The 23325-nt window shown below is 42.9% G+C and overlaps 1 protein-coding gene across 9 annotated transcripts in view; it reads left to right on the top strand.

Moving 5' to 3' along the window:
• The window catches only part of ADGRG2 (adhesion G protein-coupled receptor G2), a 70624-nt gene that overhangs the window by 33916 nt on the left and 13383 nt on the right, over positions 1-23325 (top strand). For all 9 annotated transcript variants that reach the window (XM_065900661.1, XM_065900659.1, XM_065900660.1 and 6 more), the window contains 14 exons: positions 3128-3183; positions 4009-4064; positions 6780-6819; positions 7517-7554; positions 9200-9294; positions 9846-9912; positions 13779-14170; positions 17853-18024; positions 18225-18381; positions 19888-20031; positions 20659-20790; positions 21438-21483; positions 21606-21709; positions 22724-22845. In XM_065900661.1, coding sequence (XP_065756733.1) covers positions 3128-3183; positions 4009-4064; positions 6780-6819; positions 7517-7554; positions 9200-9294; positions 9846-9912; positions 13779-14170; positions 17853-18024; positions 18225-18381; positions 19888-20031; positions 20659-20790; positions 21438-21483; positions 21606-21709; positions 22724-22845 — 1621 coding nt within the window. The remainder of the gene's footprint in view (positions 1-3127; positions 3184-4008; positions 4065-6779; positions 6820-7516; positions 7555-9199; positions 9295-9845; positions 9913-13778; positions 14171-17852; positions 18025-18224; positions 18382-19887; positions 20032-20658; positions 20791-21437; positions 21484-21605; positions 21710-22723; positions 22846-23325) is intronic.

The raw sequence follows: 23325 nt of genomic DNA, 5'->3' as shown, positions 1-23325 counted from the left end.
TAGAGTTGATTTATGAACATAATAATGAACTTAATTATTGAAAGCCAGTTCTTATATATAATATCCTCAAGGTTTTCCATAGGACCTTAAGTATTATAACTTAGAAACAGGATGTTGTCTTTTGCTAAAAATAAAACAAACCACTCTACTAGAATGCTGCAAATCTTACGTACATCTAGTTTAATTGGACGCTAATTGCAGTAGTGCCCATAGTGTATTTTGCCATCTCTAACTAGACTGTCCACTATTTTTAAAAATTAAGATGGCAGTCGCTTGAGAACATGCTATTTTTGAAATGGGAATATCTTCCCTTCTGCCATGGGCCAGAAGGAATGAAACAACCACTTTTCTGACGTTGGTTTGGCTCTCTGGGGTCCCTTCCTTATTAAAACCAATGAAAGAGATGTGAAAAACAGAAAAACATGGTATGGCAGGTCAGAACTGGACCATGGGAAGAAAGAAGAGGAAAGTAACAAAGTATTTTATATATTGAAGTCTTAGTGTAGCTCCAGTGATACAAAAAAGCCAATCATTATAGGAATGTTTTCCTTTTATTCTGTTCCTTTTAACAGTTTAACAATTTCTTTGAAAAACATAGGAAACAATTTCAAGTGAAGTAAGTTAAGGTTGGATAGTTTAGAAAACTTCCAGTGAAAGAATGTTCCACAGGCACTTTCTATTTATGTGATTGTGAGGTTTACTTACATCAGCTTTCTGCTGATAGTATGCTCCAGGTCGAATATAGCAGGAAAGTGTTAGCTGGCTTTGATTAAAGGGAGCAGAAACTTGTTGGATACATTTCACTTTTATATATTGTGGAACTCTCTTCTCTCCTCCTTCTCCTCTCCCTCCTCTCTTACCCTTCTCTTTACTGAATTCTCCATAATTTCGTTATTTTCATGCTTCATCTATGTTTTGGACTGGTGACTAATGTCTAGCTTAGTGTTATGTCTACATGATGTTTGATAACTGAAAATTGAACATTAAGTCAAAAAAAACCCTGGTCATCTTGAGTAACAGATGCCAGGAAGCTGGTTAGAGTAATGTTTTCCCCAGTTAAGCTACTGAATTGACCATTTGTTTTAGTGTCTGGTGAAAACAGCCTCTTCAGGGGACCTACTGTTTTGTCACCAGAAATTCCACGATATCCTCCCAGAAACTAGAATCCTTCACTTCTTGCAGATTCCAATCTGGATTCATTAAGGGAAATGGAGGCTGGTGAAAAAACTGAGAGCTGACCAGGTAGAGTTAGACTGAGAGTCAGAAGGTGGTTGCTTCCTGGTTGCTCTGCTACCCCTGTGCGCCCAGCATATTCTTGAAACTCAGCATGTGCTGAATAAGACTGAGGGATGAACTTGGAGAATGGAGAGGTGAGGGAGAAAAATTGTGGGTGTCAGCACACACACACAGGCACTAAATAAGTTTTTAAAAGCTAAGATTTTTGCAAAAATGTACGAGTAATTCTATGCATGTATCAATTATCTTTTCTTTTTAAATTTATTTTTGGCCGCGTTGGTTCTTCGTTGCTGTGCGCGGGCTTTCTCTAGTTGCGGCGAGTGGGGGCTGCTCTTCGTTGCGGTGCGTGGGCTTCTCATTGCGGTGGCTTCTCTTGTTGAGGAGCACGGGCTCGAGGCACGTGGGCTCAGTAGTTGTGGCTCGTGGGCTCTAGAGCGCAGGCTCAGTAGTTGTGGCGCACAGGCTTAGTTGCTCCGCGGCATGTGGGATATTCCCAGACCAGGGCTCGAACCCGTGTCCCCTGCATCGGCAGGTGGATTCTTAACCACTGCGCCACTAGGGAAGCCCCATCAATTATCTTTACTTTTAATAATTATGTAGTGCATTAATTGAAATTTCAGTATCAATATGCAGAGTTTGAAGTTCTCAGGAGAAAGGTTGCTGGAATAGATAAATCATGTTAATCACTGGCCTAGTGGCGTTGTCAGCCATTTTAAAGGGAAGTGGACCACTGGGTCCTTGGCTGTGGGAATCAGTTGTACTTTGTAGTGCAATAAAAGATGAGACGGGGTGGCCTTCCACCGTCTAGCTCGGGAGTTGGCAAACTACTGCACATAGTCCAAATAATAGCCTGCCACATGTTTTCGTAAATAAAGTTTCATGTGAACACAGCCATGCCATTCATTTATATACTGTCTATGGCTGCTCTTACGCTACAACCGCAAAGTTGAGTAGTTTCGACAGAGAACCTATAGCCCACAAAACCTCAAATGTTTACTTTCTGATCTCTTACCAAAAGAGTTGGCTGCATCCTGCTCTAGTTTATATGATATCCTTGCCCTTCTGATCAGGAGGCCAGTTTTTTGTCTCTGTAGATTATGAAGTGCACACAGTGTACTTCTGTTAAGGAGTCTCTGTTTTGTCTCCAGATAGAGCCAAAGCCCTTCCGAGTATACCCTGCAGGAAATGGCATTGACTGCAATTGAGTTGTGTTTCCCAAGGAGAGCATTTTCAGAACAGGGTTTTCTGGCATTTCTGGGACGAAAGCCACAGTGAGTTTTTCAGCTGAAGAAAGGATTTGCTCTGCATTCTGTTCAGGTTTCAAAGCAAAATCTCAACTTTGCTCCTAGGAAAGATAGTGCATTTGGTAGCTGTATTTTATTTTATTTTATTATTATATATATATTTTTATTTTCATCTGGTAGCTGTATTTTAAAACAAAAAAGAAAAACCCAAAATGGCAAGGAATAAATAGACTTTCATAAGGCTGTGTAACTGCTGAGAAGTCCTTTTTCCCTCCCTCCCATGTCTCCCATAACTGCAACTATAACAGCTTAAAAAGATTTGCAGTGTTAGAGCCACAGTTCCCCAGTTAACATCGTTAAGGGAAACAAAGTCCTGATGCGAAGCACATAGATAGGGATAAAATTTCTTGACAAGGGGACAAGTTTTTTGTTTTTCTGCATTCCCACATAAAATGTACAGTTGATATTTTCTGAAAATTATACTGATTGATAATCGTTGGGTAACTCTGTGATAGAAAAGAAAGTAAATAACAGAGAACTTGATGAAATTGTTTATAAAGTAATCTGATAATATTTTTCTGTATTGTATTAATCCTCAAACTCTAAGGATGCAAGTTTCAAATTGCTTTTTGAAAATTTATTTTTAGCCTTTTTTAGAGGTGAGATCATGTTTCAATATGATGAAGAAAGCAATGTTACCCAGGTAGGTTTGAAAGATTTTTTGATTGCAATTTAACAAGTGAATTTTCATGTATTTAAAGATTTAAGGTTCAAATTATTTCTGATATTGAGCATATTTACTTTTATCACCAAATTGAAATAAAGTACGTGCTGTTGAAACATTAGCTTTGTTGAGAGGGCTTGACTTCATGGTATTTTGTTAAAAATTATATTTTACTTTTCACTAGGCTTGATGCTGAATAGAGTGTTTATATGATACAGTTCTATTGCCAGTCAAAATTTAAAATTATATTAGAAACTCCTAGCAGTAAGAAATGTAATATATTGAACCTAAAGATTGTCTTCTCAATCTGATCCTGTTCACCCCATGGGGGATTCAGACACAGTAGTATCAGCCTTCCCATAACCTAGATTGGTTCAGAAGATCCCAGCTAAATATGGTTTGTTAGTTCAGTAAATATTTCCTGAGCGCCTACTATGTGCCAGGCAATGAGCTAGGTGCTAGAAATGCAGTGATGGTTGCTACCAAGTGTCCCTGTTTACATTCACATAGAGAACTTTAATAGTGTTCTTTTGGGGGAACCCTTGGAACAACAAAAGATAGAAATTAGCACATCAGACTTGCTGATTCAGAATCTTTTTTTAAAGAAAACATAAAAACAAAAACTGACTCAGCCGATATATATTTGATCGTTTGCTAGACAATATTCCATGCCGTTAGGAATCACAGTCTTTGGGGTGTAGTTCTTTGGGCGCCCAACAAAACTGAAGAACAGCTCCTTCTTAGAAAGTGTTATAAAACAAAACAATATTTGTTGTATTCTTAATGATTTTGTGCTTCTAGCAGGATCAAGTTATGGCTAATGGCACCTCAACTGGAATCCTGTCTCTAAGGGAATTGAAGTGAGTAATCAATCTGCTGTTTGATTTAAAACTTAAGACATCAACTATGGAAAGACACTTGCTGCGCTATCTATACTTTTGGAAACTGAGAATAGGAAAGAGACAGACCCCAGAGGTCATGAGGAATTGGTTCTTGAGATCTTTGCAAACTAACCGTAGTCGCCTGTCTTCAACTAATATCCCAGTGAGGCTGTTCTCTTTGATGCTATCGAATTATGTAAGAGTGTCACCAAACCAGATTCGTTTTGCCCAATGCACAGCAAGCCAAAACACTGAGAAGCCAAGGTTTGCAGCAAAGAGAAGGGTTTATTCCCAAGGCAGACACATGAGGAGAACAAGTCTCAGATCTGCCTCCCCAAAGGCCAGGGACTTGGGGTATTTATGAGGTAAAGAATAAAGTGGCAGGGCAGTCTGAGGCTGGGGAGCGTGGGGACCATGGGGAAAGGTGATTGGAAAAAGGTGGGTAATCTTTGTTCTGTGCAGGTGTTACTAAGCTACAGACCTCTGCATGTTCAAAAATGGAGGCGCTTAGCACCATCTGAGGGTGGAGTTTTCAGCCCTCTGATGCCAAGGACATCGGACACTCGCGCATGCCCAGTTGGAGGGTCAGGGGTCCTATCCCATCTTAACCAGTTCAGCTAGAACTAGATACAGCTGACTCCAAGTTCCTGGAAAACAACTCGGGAAAACATCTTACTGTTTAGGCTACATGCTGCTTGGAGGACATGCAGGTCTTAAAAGGACTTTGATTAGTGAAGGCGGGTTATAGGCGAAATGGATTTGACTAATAATCACCCACGGTTTCAAGAGCTCCATTTGAAATGGTATTTGGGTTTTAATATGATTTGGTAGCCAGCCAGGTTGAAATAAGAGTTCAAGGTAGGACTCCATGTATACCATTTACTCATGCTTTCATGAGGCATTGGTCATTCAAAAGTCAGAGAGAGGTCTTTGTTAAGTAGACCTCAGTTTACAAGGGTAAGCACAGATAGTAAGAAATGCATTACAAATAAATGCTCCTAGTTAGACAATAGGTCAAAATGTCGGCCAGCAGACAGTCGCACCTTGACTGTCACAGGTGAAATTCATCCACTCTCAACCTTGCTATTATCTTTCAAAAGAGATTTTCGTAAACTATTGAACCAAATCCAGAAGCTCTGAGGAGTATCTGTGATGACACTGAAGAGAAAAACTTTTCCAAGGTATCAATAAAAAGAAAACACATGTGATAGGAAACATGTTTTTAAACTCACAAGTTCGTAAATAGAACACAACCTAGCATACTTGTAAGTAATTCATTTTAATTGCTAGACTTGAAATATAGATGAGTTCATTTAAAGCCACCAAGCATTTGTTGAACACCTACTGTGTGCTAGGCACTGGGGATACAAATGGGGATAAACCCAACTCTCTGAGATGGAAAACTGGGTCTAGAGCAGTGGTTCTCAACCCTGACTGTATATTAAAATCACCTGGGGAGCTTTTAAAACGCCTGCTATCCAGGCACGCTCCATAACAATTAAATCGGTATTTGGGGCCTGAGTTGCAGGCGTTGGTGTTTTTGAAAACTCCCTAGGTGGTTCCAGCGCGAGGCCAGTTTTGAGAAGCAGGAATCTAGAGTCTGATGGGAAAGTAGCAGGAAGCAAACAAATGATAACAATACAGTATAATCCCTGCAATGAAGGTGACACGTACAGGCTACCAAAGGATGTTCTGAGTGTCTGAATATAGAGTAGGCAGAGTAGTTGGACATGACTGGAGTCGCCAGGGAAACTCCAGAAAGAAGGTGGCCTCTGAGCACAGTTCTGCAGGAGCAGCTCCTGCCAGCTTGAAAAGCTAGCTGACTGCTGTTGCCACGATACTTCTCTTCTCTCCAGACCTTCCCTGGAGCCCAGAACTATTGCCCAGTCCTTAGAGCAGGATTTCTCAGCCTCAGCACTGTTGACATTTGGGGCCTGATCATTCTTTGTTATGTGGGGCTGTGCTGAGCATTGTAGGATGTGTAACAGATCCCTGGCCTCTACCCACTAGATGCAGGGAGCACCCTGCCGCCAATTGTGACAATCAAAAATGTCTCCAGATATTGCCAGATGTCCCTGGGTGGGGGGGCAGAGTCACCCCAGTTGAGAATCGCTGCCTTCACGTGAGTTCTTTAACTAGATTTCTTTCATCCTAAGTTCATGTGAAGCTCTGCCACATTGAAGAAATAAAACTGTTGTTGGAGTGGGACTGGAGGAGAGGAATGAGGGAAATTCCTAAAGAGGAGTTGTGAGGAGGGGAAGGCAGGGCTGGGGAGTGCTAGAGGGCAGGTGGGGTCAGTTGGAGAGAGAATGAGTAAGAAATCAGAGACAGACCCCAGGGTGAGTGGCTGGCCCCTCTCAGAAATTTTGCTTCCGGCCAGCTCTTCCTCTGGCCCTTTGCCAGAAGCAGCTGCCTGGGGGTTGCAGTAGCCTAATGAAATAAGATTGTTCAACCATAATTTATATCTTGCCGTTGGCTAGAACCGATACAGCTTCTGTCTGGTTAGTTTCCCTTGTCATGTAAATAATGAATTTTTCCCACCTAGGAATCTCTTGTTATACCCAGTATTTCTTCAGAGTGAGCCCTGCAAGCAATAAATACCATATGCTTAATTTAATTGCTAAAAATCTAACTTGTTTTGAACTTAACATCACCAATGGTCTCCTTCATATCAATTTCTCATTTTATTAACAGACGATCAGAACTCAACAAAACCCTGCAAACTTTAAGTGAGGTAATCATAGTACATCCTGTATTTGTTTATAATTATTGTTATTATTTGGGGGAGAGCATGGAGTTCTGTACTCCTGAGGAGATACGTATTCAAATTACCCCAAATCTGTCATGTATAAGAATGAATGGGGGCTTCCCTGGTGGCGCAGTGGTTGAGGGTCCGCCTGCCGATGCAGGGGACACGGGTTCATGCCCCGGTCCGGGAAGATCCCACATGCCGCGGAGCGGCTGCGCCCGTGAGCTATGGCCGCTGAGCCTGCGCGTCCGGAGCCTGTGCTCAGCAACGGGAGAGGCCACAACAGTGAGAGGCCCGCGTACCGAAAAAAGTTAAAAAAAAAAAAAAGAATGAATGGGCTAGTTCCATTACTCCAAAAATCAGAACTAGGCTCAATGGATGGACATTACAAGGGGGTAGATTTTCCTGTAAGTAAAACCAAGTTTCTTAAAACCAGGGCTCCAGGAGAATGAGCTCCCTTGTGTGGTAATGAGTTTCCTGACACTAGAGGTATCCAAGTAGAGCCTGTATTGGCCTGAATAGCTTTGATCATATGTCATTAATCTGGTAGGAATGTGAATTGGATGATTCCTAGGGGTTCTTGTGGTTTTAAGATTCTGTGATGCTGTGATTAGTCCTGGGTCATCTTGCCTGACATTTTCAACTGTCAAACTAACATGGATATTTTTTTCTTTTGTTTCAGACTTATTTTATAGTGTGTGCTACAGCAGAGGCCCAAAGGTCAGTCATTTTTAATACTTTTATATAAATAACCTTATTTCGCTAGTCATGAGAAATAAAGTACAAGGAGTCTTAGGGTGCAAATTCAAAAGCATTCCTCTAAAATAAATACACACTAGTGACATTTTGGATATATAATTTTTTATTCTTCCAAACACATATCACTGTCATATCCATATTCTCATTTCTTTATGAAGCACAGAGGGGTGGGTGATGTTGGGCCATTTGCCTCTGGTTCTATGAAGCTAAGGGTCATCAGTTCCCTTAGCCCCATAAGGCCACCAATAGGAACAACAAATGGCTCCCAGTGGTCCAGTCAGGGTGAAGGCCATACAGAGAAGAAGGAACATAATATGGAGCTAGGAGAGAAAAGGAGAGAGGGGGAAGGAAAAGATAGGAAACAAAGAGAAAAGAAGAAAATAAATAGTGTGTGCAAGGGTCGGGACTCCCCTGGTGGCGCAGTGGTTAAGGATCCACCTTGCAGTGCAGGGCACACGGGTTCGAGCCCTGGTCTGGGAAGATCCCACATGCCGCGGAGCAACTAAGCCCGTGAGCCACAACTGCTGAGCCTGCACTCTAGAGCCCGTGAGCCACAACTACTGAGCCTGTGCTCTGGAGCCTGTGAGCCACAACTACTGAAGCCCACACGCCTAGAGCCCGTGCTCTGCAAAAAGAGAAGCCATCACAGTGAGAACCCGGCACACCGCAACGAAGAGTAGCCCCCGCTCTCCGCAGCTAGAGAAAGCCCGCGTGCACCAACAAAGACCCAGTGCAGCCAAAAAGAAAGAAAGAAAGAAAGAAATTTATTAAAAAAAAAAAAAAAGTGTGTGCAAGGATGAATCAGAGATTGTCTGACAGCTATTTGAGGTTACACAGATTATCATTTGAAATTATGTCCATTGGCTGTCCTGGCTGCATAAGCCAATGGCTTTTAGGTCGATAATCTCACTACCCGAATCTTGAGCATTCTGTGAGAGTAAAAGTCCTAGAAAATAACAGTTTCTACTCATCAGGCGGTTCATTGGTACAAATAAAGGCAAGTCTTCCGTGAAATTGTAGATCGGATTCCTATTCACTGTATGTATTTAGTTATTTCACTTTTCATTATTTGCAACATTAAACCAAGACGAAAGTAAAAAAGAAACAAAATGTCTTAAATTCCTGGTTATCTGATGACCTGAATTGAACTGCCAGAAAGATTTTGGATTTAAGAGACCTTGCTATTCATCTAGGCTGGTATGTGAAAGGGCCCTCCTGATGGAAACGCAAATGCCTCCAGACACCGGGTGGTGTGGGTGGGTGGTAAGACTGTAGATGTCAGGACGCTTGTCTTTGCAACCAGGTTTCACCCCTGTACGTTCATGATGCGGGCAGGCAAAACGACTCAGCAGCTGTGTGTGGTCAGAGGGTCTCTGGTTTGCAGTCCCTGTGAATGTAAACCTCTATAAATTCTTCATCCTAGAAAGTCTTTGGGGTAAAGTTCAGCCCTTGATAGGTGGGTGTTTACAAGCTTATTGGGGTGACATTGCAAGTTGACAGTGTCAAGTGCCCCCTTTCCTCAGTCTAAGCTTGAAAAAGCAATTACAAATATGTAGGTAGGTTTCCAGTTTCGTAACACTCTGGTTATATGTATTTCTCTTTATAGCACATTAAATTGTACATTCACAATAAAACTGCATAAGACAATGAACATATGTGCTGTGATGGCTGCTTTGCAAACAGTAAAGATTCGACCGATGGGTAAGTTGTCTCCATCTTTATTGCTGTGTTCATTTTCACATGACTTTGATGTGTTCTTTTCAAAATTGAAAATACAATGAATAAATTTACATATGTCACAGCTTTCTGTTTTGACTCTTTTGTCCTTGGGCAGTTTTTAAGGAGCTCTAAAAGGTGATTTTTCCTGCTTTCTCGGTAAAGTTTCAGTATGCTGTATCGGAAATCATGATAAAACAAACCCTACTGAGAGGGAGAATTCTATTTGGAGTGCTCGATCGATTGCTGCTGGGATATATTTACTCCTGAATTTCTCTTAGGAGTTGCTGAAGAGCGATTGATACTGTGTGCATATAACCCCAAATTATTCACTCAATAGATATTTTTGAGCACCTACTATTTATATATAATTGTCAGTATAATGGAATCCAATTTATTTTATCACCTGTTTTAGACTAATGCTCTTCAAAATCCCATCAGTGTAGGAACTGTTATACTTGACGGAGCTGAGCTTCTACCTTGCCTTATTCTTGACCAATGCATTTTCTTCTTTCTTTTCTTTTTGTTTCCTGCAGAACAGTGCTGCTGTTCTGTCAGGATCCCCTGCCCTTCCTCCCTGGAAGAGTTAGAAAAACTGCAGTGGTATGTAGCAAATATGCTGACCCTTTTCCTAATAATAATAATACTTAATCGCCATGCTGGCTAAGGAATTTGAAATTTTGACGGTGAAGAAGGGCTTTCAAGTTTAGGGAAAAAGCACACTTTTCTTTTGTATGAAGTTTCCTTCACTTTAAACCAATGGTTTGCAATCTTGGTTGCACATTAGAATCACCTGGGGAGCATTGACAATATTCTGACTTCCCACAGCCTCACCAACTGAATGTGTCCTCATACTGAAAAATTTTTCCAGTGTGGTAGATGAGGAATGGTGTCTTAGTGTTATTTGTACTTCTCGTATTAAAACTGTTTGAACATTTTCTTTTCATATATGTGGGGCCATTTTTTGTATTTTTGTGAATTGTGTGTTCATATCTTTTTCCCGCTAGATATTTAATCAGTTTTTAAGAGTAATTTAGATATTTCTATATTGTGGATATTAGCCCTTTGTCTGTGGTATATGTTGCAAATATTTTCTCTCCAATTTGTCAGTTGTCTTTTGACTTTGTTTGTGATGTTTTTGTCTTGCAAATTAAAAAATTTTTTTATGTAGTTAAATTTACCAATCTTTTATTTTATTGCTTGTGGATTTGGAGGCATTATTAGAAAGCCTTTCCCTACGCCTGGCTATAGAGGAATTTACCCTTGTGTTTTATAGTACTTGTATGGTTTCTTTTTTTGTTTGTTTTTACATTAGATCCACTTGGAATTTATTCTTATGTAGCGGGAGGTATGGGTCTAATTTAATATTCTTCCAATGTCTATCTAGTGGTCCCAGCACCATTTATTAAAAAGTCCACCTTTTGGGGCTTCCCTGGTGGCGCAGTGGTTGGGAGTCTGCCTGCCGATGCAGGGGACACGGGTTCGTGCCCCGGTCCGGGAGGATCCCACATGCCGCGGAGCGGCTGAGCCTGCGCGTCCGGAGCCTGTGCTCTGCAGCGGGAGAGGCCGCGACAGTGAGAGGCCCGCGTACAGCAAAAAAAAAAAAAAGTCCACCTTTTCCTCAGTTACCTGAGATGCCACCTTTGTCGTATGCTAAATTTTGGTAGCTATTTGGGTTAAACTCCAAGTGTTAGTTATTAACATTGGGGGAGCCAGGTGAAGCTGGTCCAGGGACCCCGCTTTGAGTAGTGGAGTTCTAGACTGTAGAACAGTGGTTCTCAACCCTGGCTGTATGTTGGAATCATCTGGGGAGTTTTTAAAATACCAATGCTGGGAATTCCCTGGTGGTCCAGTGGTTAGGACTTGGCACTTTCATTGCTGGGGCCTGGGTTCAATCCCTGGTCAGGGAACTAAGATCCCACAAGCCACGCGGCACAGCATGTACACACATACATGCATACATACATGCATGCATACATACATACATGCGCCGATGCCTGCCTCCCACCCGCAGAGCTAGGGATGTCATTGGTCTGGGGTGCAGCCTAGGTTTCTGGATTTTTTAAAAATGAGGCTAGAATTAGATGATGGCCCAGTGTCTTTCCCATGCATTTGTTCTTAAGAACCAATTAGAAACACATGGGGCTGTTTTAGAACTGATGTGTCAAGGTCTCCCTCTGGGTGCTGGAAATACTCTATATTTTGATCCGGGTGGTGATGATAGAGGTGTATACATATTACAATTACAATTTTTATAATTCTTCAAGCTCTAAATGTAAGATTAGTACAGTTTACTGTATTAGGCTATGCCTCAGCAAAGAAGCACATTAAAATGAATATGGATGCCTGCACCCACCCCAGAGATTCTCGCTCATTTGGTTCGGGTTGGGAGCCCCGGCACTGGTGCTGAAGTGCTCCAGGGTTTCTAACGTGTAGGTGACGTTGCCCGCCACTGCTCTGCTGCTCACCACGTACCTCACCCGGTGCGTTAAGGGCTCTGATTAGCAGAAGTGATGAGAGCAATACAGGACGACCTCTTCATGGTTGAGCCCAGCGAATGGGAGCCCCGTGCTAAGGGGTCCGGCTGCTGCAGCCCCCAGGTGATATGAAGGAAATTTAATTTACACTTCTCAAAGCACCTTTGCCACAGCTTGGCCAGATGGGTTGCCGCATTATACAATTTAGGGAATGGAGGCTCAGAGAAGTTGGGTGGATTGCCCAGAGGAGTAGTGAGAGCTGGAGCCCCAGCCAAGGCTTCGCGACTCATCGTCTTTCTATCTGGCACCCCTTTGTCCATACTGCTTCCCGAACATCAGGCCGTGGGGAGAGGCTTCTAGCTGGGTGCCTGGCCCAGACTGGGTTGAGCCAGCACTTCTTTTTATGGGTATGACTTTCCTTAGGTCTCTCAACCTGATATTCCTCCCTCCTCTAACCCAAGAGAAGCTCCAAGAATACATTCTCACTGGTGTTCTAAGTCACCATCTAAGACTGGATCCACCAGAGTCTTCCCTGGGTGATAATTTGTTGCCTTTTCCCCTGAAGACTGGTGGATTTTGTGCCAGAAGGTAGATGAGTTCTTCTCAGTCTTCCATGTCATGAAAATATATGGGCCTGGGAACCTCACCCCCACTCCAGGACCAACTGAATCAGATACTTAGGAGAAGGCCACAGAAATCTCTCTGTTTTTTTAAAAAGTCCTCTCCGTAATTCTCAGGCACAGCCAAGGTTGAGAACCACTGGGCTACAGAAACATTGAGGGTGTAGCTGATGTACAAGCTGGGGACCACCACTTTGGCCCCAGCTTGATCCATGTTTTCATTCAGCAAGCATTTCTTGTTCACATACTACGTGCTAGTTAGGACCATGGCAGGCTACAGCAGTATAAAATTGATCCAGACAGATTCCTGTGCTCATCAGTTTCACAACAATTTATGTATTGTTGACTCCAATTCAAGATTTTCTTGAAACAAAATTCAATACGCTGAAGAAAAATAAATGGCAGTGTGATTTACCTTTCCTAGCCAGTATCACCAGCGTGCATGTGAAACGACCTAAATTTGAAGTTTCTTGGAAAGGAAAAGCTTATTTGTGACCCACCAAGACCAGTACAAGAATTTGCTGGAATTAAAAATTCCATTCTACGAATTAATAATAGTGATTTCTACATATTTTTTTCTTCTATCAATCAATATGCAGAAGACTAATTGTAATTGACAGAATCATGTACTTTGGTTGCAAAAACTGTAAGAAAAATTTGAAGAACATTTTGTTGTTTCTGGTAAATTTAGAACTGCTTTTCAGTTTACGCCATACCACTTTGAAGCCATTGTTAATACTGAGTTGACACAAGAGTTAGTGGATCTATTATGGACAGACATAGTTTTGAAATGGGTGTGCTTTAGCTTCTAAGTCAAATCAGTTGTTCCAAAAATGATGAGCCAGTTTTGTCAGTGTGGATTTGAATATTAAAGGAAAACGGTATTTTGGCATTTGATTCAGTTTTTAGAAAAATTTTAAGTATGTTGGGAACAGTTTGGGCATGTGATTCCATTTTTCTTGAGAGTAAATTTTGTAAAATCAAAAAAAGCACCAAAAAAGACAGATTCCTAGTATATGGAAACTACCAGTTGGGTCGCAGGGCGTTTAATAGCTCCCCTCCGCAAGAAGCACCTGGAAATGTTACACGATCTCCTCAACTGACTGATAGAGTCAGGGAGCAGCAGTGAACAAGTGAAGCAGAACTGGGAATTCATGAAAGAGCATCCCTCCTGGCTAATTCCCCTCCCAGGGAGAAGGTGGTGGCAGTGGGCAGGGGCAGGAGACCAGTAGCAGGTCCACAGAGGATGTGCAGTGGCAGGTCCCTGGTGGAGCCATGTCACAGTGGTGGTGTCAGATGGTTGCCAGAAGAAGAGATTAGCCTCTGTAGCTCATTCGTGTCTCACGTGCATCTCTCTGACTCTTTCCTTTAGTGACGTGCAGGATCCCGTTGTGTGTCTTGCTGGTCATCCACATGGTACACCATTTTCTTCTTCCAGCAATTCCATCCCAGTTGCTCCTCAGGCCACCATTGTGTCCCAGACCTCCAGTGCCTTCTCTTTTACTGAGCCTCTAGCTCATCCATCTGTAATCCAGAGCCCTCACTCTCCAACAGGGGTGATTCCCCTTTCTCCTCCCCACCCTTCAGCTCCCGTAGCTTCCAGCCCTGCCATTGATATGCTCCCCCAGTCTGGAACTATCTCTTCCCCTGTGCCTCCAACTCATCTTTCCCACACCCTGCCACCTGTGAAATCCTTACCTCCCTCTCCCACCACGTCTGCCCCTGTGAATGTCAACACGACCAGCACACCTCCTGACAAGACGGGTAAGTACGGGGAGCAACGCTGCTCCCACGTTTGTTGTAATTCTGGTCACGTGAAACCCAGCTGCCAGCCTGCCAAATCAAAATACCTGTAATGAAACCACGTTAAGCCTTTGCTTTTGTGATGCCTACTTGATTTGGAGAGCTTTCCTTTGGGCATTCTTAGAACATAGATATGGCTGAGTTTGATTGTTTGGCCAGGAGAAATAGCTCTGAGGCAAACACAGATCTCATTTTGTCAAGATGAGTTATTTTATAGGTTTCTTTCTCCTACAAAAGGTTGTTGGGTCACTGTTTTCAACATTCTGAAGAGAAAGATTTTGAACTATTAAACACGGTAACTCCGTTTAGACAGAAGACAAAAGAAAGCATTGATGTTCCTGAAAACCAGTCAGTCACAGAGTGCCAGAGCTGGGGCTGAGCCACAGTAGCCGTGAGGAGGAGAAGAGAATTCAGAAGACCTAGGGGTGGGTCTGCCCAGGCCCTCACAGGCGGTGGGATCCAGAATAAGCCATTTAGCTCCCCCTAACTTAGCCTGCTCTACCTCAAGATGGAAATAGTCTCACTATCCTCATAGGTTTGGAACCGTGGCGGACATGAGAATGCCATGGAAACTGCACGGGGCTCCCCGGACACAAAGTAGGCTTAGGGTTAAAAAGATAAAGGGAAGAGGGAAGGAAGCAGAGAGAATTCTGGTTACTCTCTGGAGTTTCAAGCCAGTGAGTAAGAAGCAGGCCTTCCTCTAGAACTTGGAGGGTGGGAGGCAAAGCCAACTTCTTGGCGACGTGAGATTGGAGCTCGAGTTGTGGTCCTGCCTCCTCTACCCCGGGCAAGCATCCCCAGGAGATTTGGAGCCAAATGACTGGAGATATTTTTGAATTCCACAAGAAAGGAATGATGAAATATGATACGCCACCTCAACAAAATGTCTATTACGCGGCTGTGCATAAGAACAGCTAGACAGAAACTTGGGGCATTTTTCAAGTCTTGAGTGAAGTGAAAATAACGCGACAGTAAATAGTTTGCACACCATGTTTGTAATAGTAAGTTGTAACAGGTGGATAAAGATTAGAAGGGAATATGCGAAATAAGAAATAGGATGTTAGGTGGTGAAATTAAGAGACTTCTTTGTTAGAGGACATACAGGTGGCCAATAGGCACATGAAAAGGTGCTCATCATCGCTAATTATTAGGGAAATGCAAATCAAAACTACAGTGAGGTATCCCCTCACACCGGTCAGAATGGCCATCATTAAAAAGTCTGCAAATAATAAATGCTGGAGACGGCGTGGAGAAAAGGGAGCCCTCCTACACTGTTGGTGGGGATGTAATTGGTGCAGCCACTATTGAGAACAGTATGGAGGTTCCTCAGAAAACTAAAAATAGAGTTGCCATATGATCCAGCAATCCCACTCCTGGGCATATACAAAGACAAAACCAAAATTTGAAAAGATACATGTGCACCCCCTGTGTTCATAGCACTGTTTACAGTAGCCAAGACATGTTAACAACCTAAATGTCCATCGACAGATGAATGGATAAAGAAGATATATATATATTTTTTGGCGGTACGTGGGCCTCTCACTGTTGTGGCCTCTCCCGCCGCGGAGCACAGGCCCCGGACGCGCAGGCTCAGCGGCCATGGCCCACAGGCCCAGCCGCTCCGTGGCATGTGGGATCCTCCCAGACCAGGGCACGAACCCGTGTCCCCTGCATTGGCAGGTGGACTCTCAACCACTGCACCACCAGGGAAGCCCAAAGATATGTTTTTTATATATATGTGTTTTATACATATATATACAATGAAATATTACTCAGCTATTAAAAAGAATGAAATAGGACTTCCATGGTGGTGCAGTGGTTAAGAATCCTCCTGGTTCAATCCCTGGACTGGGAAGATCCCACATGCCGCCAAGCAACTAAGCCCATGCGCCACAACTACTGAGCCAGCGCTCTAGAGCCTGCGTGCTGCAACTACTGAGCCCGTGTGCCGCAACTACTGAAGCCCGCGTGCCCTCGAGCCCACACGCCGCAACTACTGAAGCCCACGCACTCTAGGGCCCGCGTGCCACAACTACTGAGCCCACACACAGCAACAAAGACCCAACGCAGCCAAAAAATAAATAAAAATTAAAAAACAAAAGAATGAAGTAATGCCATTTGCAGCGACGTGGATGGACCTAGAGATTATCATACTAAGCGAAGTAAGTCAGAAAGAGAAAGACAAATGCCATATGATATCATTTATATGTGGAATCTAAAATATGACACAAATGAACTTATCTACAAAACAGAAACAGACTCACAAGACATAGAGAACAGACTTGTGGTTGCCAAGGGGGAGAGGGGTAGGGGAGGGAAGGATTGGGAGTTTGGGATTAGCGGATGCAAACTAGTATATATAGAATGGATAAACAACAAGGGCCTACTATATAGCACAGGGAACTATATTCAATATCCTGTGATAAACCATAATGGAAAAGAATATGAAAAAGAATATATATATGTATAAGTGAGTCCCTTCACTGTACAGCAGAAATTAACACAACATTGTAAATCAACTCTACTTCAATAAAATTAAAAGAGACTTCTTTGTTGTTAGACAGGTTTATATCATTGTATCCCAATTAAAAACACTACTAAAAATCAGGCTTACAGCTGGTAGTCCAGCTGTTGATTTCATACTATTCTCCTTTCCACAAAAAGAGCTTTTAGTTACCCACATAAAGTTCTGTATTCATGCTGTAAATTAAATACATGTATATTTACGCTTATACAGATATACACTAAATACACTAATGTGCTTTTACATTTTTTTTTTAGTTAGGTTTTTTTTTTTTTTTTTTTTTTTGCGGTACGCAGGCCTCTCACTGTTGCGGCCTCTCCCGTTGCGGAGCACAGGCTCCGGACGCGCAGGCTCAGCGGCCATGGCTCACGGGCCCAGCCGCTCCGCGGCATGTGGGATCTTCCCGGACCGGGGCACGAACCCGTGTCCCCGGCATCGGCAGGTGGACTCTCAACCACTGTGCCACCAGGGAAGCCCCTAGTTAGGTTTCTTGAAGTATAATTTACCTACAATAAAATTCATCCAGTTCTATAGATGAATGAAATTTTTATAGTTCTACGAGGTTGGATAAATGCCCACAGTCACGTAACCACCATCATGATATATAACGTTTCCACTATCCCCAAAGTTCCCTCGTGTCCCTTTGTAGTCAACTCCTACCCACTACCCCAAGCCTCTGGGCACCACTGATATGTTTTGTTTCCCTATGCTTTCAGTTTTTCTGGAATGTCACATGAAGAGAATCATACAGTATGTAGCCTTTTGAGTCTGGCTTCTTTCATGTAACATAATACATTGGACTGTTGGAGACCTGTCCATGTTGTTGCATTTATCAGCAGTTCATTCCTTTTTATTACTGAGTAATAGTCCACTGTATGGATGGACCACAGTTTGTTTCCTCATTCTCCAGTTGATGGACATTTGGGTTGTTTCTAGTTTGGGACTATTATGAAAGAGGCTACTATCAACATTTATGAACATGTCTTCTTATGACAGGTTTTCATCTCCTTGGGGCAAATACCTAGGAGTGGGTTTGCTAGGTCACAGAGTCTATGTGTGTTCCTTCATTAGTGATTTTTCCATTATGTGTTCAGAAAGTGATTTGGCTCTCTGTTATAGAAATTGTTCACACCAGCAGCGTCAGTGTTTCTGAGCTTGAGAACCAAGTGTCCCGGATGGAGAAGCTTCTTTCCTTAGGCAGCTTGGAGCCTAACCTCGCAGGACAAATGATAAACCAAGTCAGCAGACTCCTTCATTCCCCGCCCACCTTGCTGGCCCCTTTGGCCCAAAGGTATGACTTAGCAAACTGATGTGGTCATGAGAGGGGACCCTCTAATGATAATGATGCTTCTATATGATTAATTAAAGCCAAGTATTTTTCTCTCACTTACGAGGTTCATGATGACTTGTTAAGTTTCTACTCAATATTCTGCTTAGACTGGGGAAAACAAAGTGGGAGTGCTGAATTTGAACGGCTACTTCTCTTTACAGATTGCTAAAAGTAGTGGATGACATTGGCTTACAGCTGAATTTTTCAACCAAGACCATAAGTCTGACCTCCCCTTCTTTGGCTCTGACTGTGATCAGAGTGAATGCCAGTAATTTTGACACGACTACTTTTGCTGCCCAAGATCCTGCAAATCTTCAGGTACATCCTAATTTATTGTGGAAAAGACCTTTTTTTGTATATGATTATAGTCCTTGTGTACTTCATGATTGAGGCAATTACTGCTATACTCAGGGGTGATACGCAAAATATTTAACATCTAGAACAATGGGGCGCCACAGAATCAAGAAAAAGGACATTGGTCTTGGCTGGAGCAGGATCTCAGAGGTCCTCGTTGTGCCCAGTGTTAACCCTTTAGCAGCTGGCTTGTGGAAGTTTGCGGGGGGGCAGTCAAGTCGGGGAGGTGTCCAGCGGGTTCTAGGCAGTTGGGAGAGAGCAGGGACACCGGCGACTTTGCTTTTTCTTTTTTTTTTCTTTTAACATCTTTATTGGAGTATAATTGCTTTACAGTGGTGTGTTAGTTTCTGCTGTATAACGAAGTGAATCAGCTGTGTGTATACATATATCCCCATATCCCCTCCCTCTTGCGTCTCCCTCCCACCCTCCCTATCCCACCCCTCTAGATGGTCACAAAGCACCGAACTGATCTCCCTGTGCTATGCGGCTGCTTCCCCACTAGCTGTCTATTTTACGTTTGGTACCAGCTACTTTTCGACCCATTTCAGTATTTTTTTTAATATATAAATTTATTTATTTATTTTTGGCTGCACTGGGTCTTCGTTGCTGCGCGCGGGCTTTCTCTAGTTGCGGCGAGCGGGGGCTACCCTTCGTTGCAGCGCGCGGGCTTCTCATTGCGGTGACTTCTTTTGTTGCGGAGCACGGGCTTCAGTAGTTGTGGCACGTGGGCTCAGTAGTTGTGGCTTGCGGGCTCTAGAGCGCAGGCTCAGTAGTTGTGGCGCATGGGCTTAGTTGCTCCGTCACATGTGGGATCTTCCTGGACCAGGGCTCGAACCCATGTCCCTTGCATTGGCAGGCGGATGCTTAACCACTGCGCCACCAGGGAAGTCCCCATTTCAATATTTTAACAAGTGTTACGACTACACTGGTGTAGTGGTGCTGTATATATAGTGGTGCTGTATATCAATCCTGCTTCTAGTGTTTTCTTTTAGAGGGATTGGGGACTGGAAACATGCAAGTAAAACCAAGTCTCGCCTTTAAACTTAATTTGTCTAGTCTTCCCTTTACAAGTTTAGTGCATGTGGTTCTATGATGACTTTGCCCTAACAGGTCACCAAGTTGGTGTGTCTGCTGCTGTGGTCTCCTTGGGCTCTGCAGTTATCCTGAACTTTCTCCCCTCCCACCCTAGCTTTATTGAGATACAATTGACATATAGTATCCTGTACTTTCTGACTGTTTCTGTATATCCTTTATCCTTAAAATGTTTCCTTTCCTGCTCCGAGGCCTCATCTCCCTATTACACATCCTCTAATTTCATAGCAGTCAGAGAAAAAAGAAGAACCAATTGTACATAGAGACACCACAAATAAATGCCCTTACAGGATCCTCCATCTTAATTAGGTGTTGTGTTTTCCATCTCTTCATTATACTAGCCCCAGACGTCTTCATGACCTTTCACTTGATTTTCAGGTTTCTCTGGAAACTCAGGCTCCTGAGAATAGTATTGGTGTTATTACTCTGCCTTCTTCGCTGATGAGTAATTTACCAGCTAATGATGTGGAGCTGGCTTCCAGGGTGCAGTTCAACTTTTTTGAAACACCTGCCCTGTTTCAGGTAAAGTTGCCTCTAATTGCTTTTGGTTTCGGTTTTGGGGGGGACTGAGGGAGTTTTATTTCTTTTAATCCTCACATATTCTTAAGCCTGCTATAAGTCACATGAATTGCTGAAAAGCTGTAGTTTATTTTTAAACAGGACCTAATGATGCTGCTGAGGATAAATAACAATAACGGACACTCACATAGCATTTATCACCTGCCGTGCAGTATCATAAGCACTTAGAAATGTTAACTCTAATCCTCTCAGCATCGTGAGGGAGGAACTATTGAATTATTAGCCCAGTTTTACAGATGAGGCTATGGAGGCACAGAGAGGTTAAGTAACTTGCTCAGGAACACACAGCTTAAATGGCTTAATGTTATGTTCCCTTTAAGATTCATGAGGGTCTCGTTGTGTCAATCTGTGAAATTTAACTCAGCATTTAGAGCATTGTATAGTGGAATAAGCTCTGCCTCTCATTATGGTCCTTGGGAAAGTCACTTTACTCCCTGCCCCTGAATTCCTGACCTAGGTAGTAAAATAAACAGTGTGGACTAAATAGTCCTTAGGGTCCCGTCTAGCTCTAAAATTCTCTGATAACATTTCATTTTCCCTTGCCATCTTATTGATTCTTTGGTGTGCTAGGACCCTGCCTTGGAGAACCTCTCTCTGATCAGCTATGTCATTTCCTCGAGCGTGGCGAACCTGACAGTCAAGAATTTGACAAGAAACGTGACGGTTACATTAAAGCACATCCACGGGAGCCACGGGAGCCAGGTGGGCGGGGCCTGTCTGGTCTGTTCATTGACCAGAAACACCTCATGCAAACTATGGCTGTAAGACTTTGCCTGAAAAAAGTAGATTCAGCAGATCCTCAGACCCAGTTAGGGCAGTGTGTAAGACTAGAATCACATAGTCACTCCGTTGGGTTTTAACATGCCTAATAACTGCCTTCCTAATTTCCAAGAAGGAGCAGTGTAAAAAGCAAGCTCTTCTTGCCAGTTTTCAGTGCTTTATATCTGCGGCTACAGGTCTGAGTCTCACCTCCAAAGAGAAAGCATCTTAGTTCAGTTCACATTGAGCCTCATCTGTGACCTCGCTGCTCAAAGTGTGGTTTGCAGACCTGCAGCATCAGCGTCACCTGGGAACTTGCTAGAAATGCAGACTCTCAGGCCCCACCCCAGACCCACTGAATCAGAATGTGCCTTTTAGCAAGGCCTCAAGGTGATTCCTGTGCACGATTGCTGAGTTTAAGTGCTGACGTATATGAGACTCACTTGCTTCTAGAGACCAGTGTAAAATAAGAACTCTCCTAAAATCAGGAATGAGATTCTGAAATTTTAAAATATCGTTTTTTTTCTAATCGCTTTCCAGTTTTTTCAGTTCTGTAAATTAATTATTTGTAGTTTATCTTTCTGTTACAGGATGGCTTAACAGTGAGATGTGTATTTTGGGACTTGGGCAGAAACGGTAGGTTCCAGACATAACTTTTTCAGTCTTGAGTGGGAAGGGGAGGGGGAGCAAGGAGGGAGGAGCAGTGATTGGCGCAGTGGCTTTGCTGACGGGGCGGACACTCTTTCCAATGCCCACAGGCGGCAGAGGAGGCTGGTCATCTGATGGCTGCTCTGTCAAAGACAGGAGGCTAAATGAAACCACCTGTACCTGCAGCCACCTTACAAGCTTCGGCGTCTTACTGGTAATATCCCCACTCTACCTGGCCTTAGATTTGGGTCTGAGGGTTAGCTGGGGATCATACCATGATGTCTAATCTGATGGATAACTTGGATAGATCAGCAGGTTTCATCATATTGTGGCAAAGTTATAGACCAATGAAATGACTCTTCTAATAAGCAAATGTACTTGAAGGAAAATACTTGAACTTAGAAGTATTTTTTCGCATTCTATTTTTACATTTAAGTTTTTCTTTTTAAGATAGCTATAAGAGGACTAGGGAATTCAGATTAAAATGGGTAATAAAAATAGTTTTAGGGCTTCCCTGGTGGCGCAGTGGTTGAGAGTCCGCCTGCCGATGCAGGGGACACGGGTTCGTGCCCCAGTCTGGGAAAATCCCACATGCCGCGGAGCGGCTGGGCCCGTGAGCCATGACCGCTGAGCCTGCGCGTCCGGAGCCTGTGCTCCGCACCGGGAGGGGCCACAGCAGTGAGAGGCAGGCGTATCGCAAAAAAAAAAAAAAAAAAAAAAATAGTTTTAATGCACTTTAAAATTTTATAAAACATTTGACATAAATTATTTTATTTAATCTGCCCAACAATCCAGCAAGATAGGTAGAATAGGGAGTTGTTATTTTCATATTAATGAAGTCAGAATTAAGACTCACTTGTTAGGTAATTGTCTACAGTCATAGAACTAAGAAATATAAGAGCCAGAAGCCAAATTCAAGTCTTTTGGCTTCTAGCCTGGTGCTTTTCCAGTGCACCATAATGCAGTGATCGAGTACATGGGCTTTGGAGTCGGCCAGACCTGAATTTGGATCCTGGCTCCTCTACTTTGTAGCTGTGTGACCCTGGGCAAATTACTTAACCTCTCTGGGCCTCAGTTTTATTATCTTTACACGATGATAATAATTGTGCCTATCTTGTAGGTTTGTTGAACGAACTATGGACAGGTACCTGAATACCCAATAAATGTAAATTATGACTGTTATTTATTTAAAAATATTTGGTCTTGAAAGCAATATTTTATTTTCCAGGACTTGTCTCGAACATCCTTGCCACCGGCTCAGATAATGGCCCTGACATTTATCACCTATATTGGTTGTGGGCTTTCATCAATTTTTTTGTCAGTTACTCTTGTAACCTACATAGCCTTTGAGTGAGTATCCACAACTGGAAACTTGGATTATATGACATAGCACCTCAATTGGCAAAGTATATTAATTAATTAAGCATGCTCCTTAGCCTAGCTTATCCTGTCCACCCATCTAGTGGGGCCACCTATATGTAAAACTTCATGGGACTTTTTGGTTTATATATTTCCTTCCTTCCACTAGTTTGTGCACTCACTGAAGGCAGGGGTTGTGTCTTAATCATCCTTGTACCCTAAAATGATGCCTGGTACCTAGCTGACATTAAATGAGAAATGAAAAATGGATGCAGACCCCGAAACCCAAGAGCTTACAATGTGAAATAGACCATAGCTCCATGTACAGCACAAGAGCTGTGTTTAATATGTTACGTTTCTAAATAATACTGAGCAAACACAAAAGATTAAATGCATTAACGGGTGTGGGGATGAAGAAGAATAAAGGGTATCAAGTGTCACTGAAAAATACAGATACTCAGTGAGTGTGGC

This window comes from Phocoena phocoena, chromosome X, assembly GCF_963924675.1.
Source record: "Phocoena phocoena chromosome X, mPhoPho1.1, whole genome shotgun sequence".
NCBI lineage: Eukaryota > Metazoa > Chordata > Mammalia > Artiodactyla > Phocoenidae > Phocoena > Phocoena phocoena.
The sequence above is the reverse complement of the archived record's forward strand: the minus strand, read 5'-3'. Positions and strand labels throughout refer to the sequence as shown.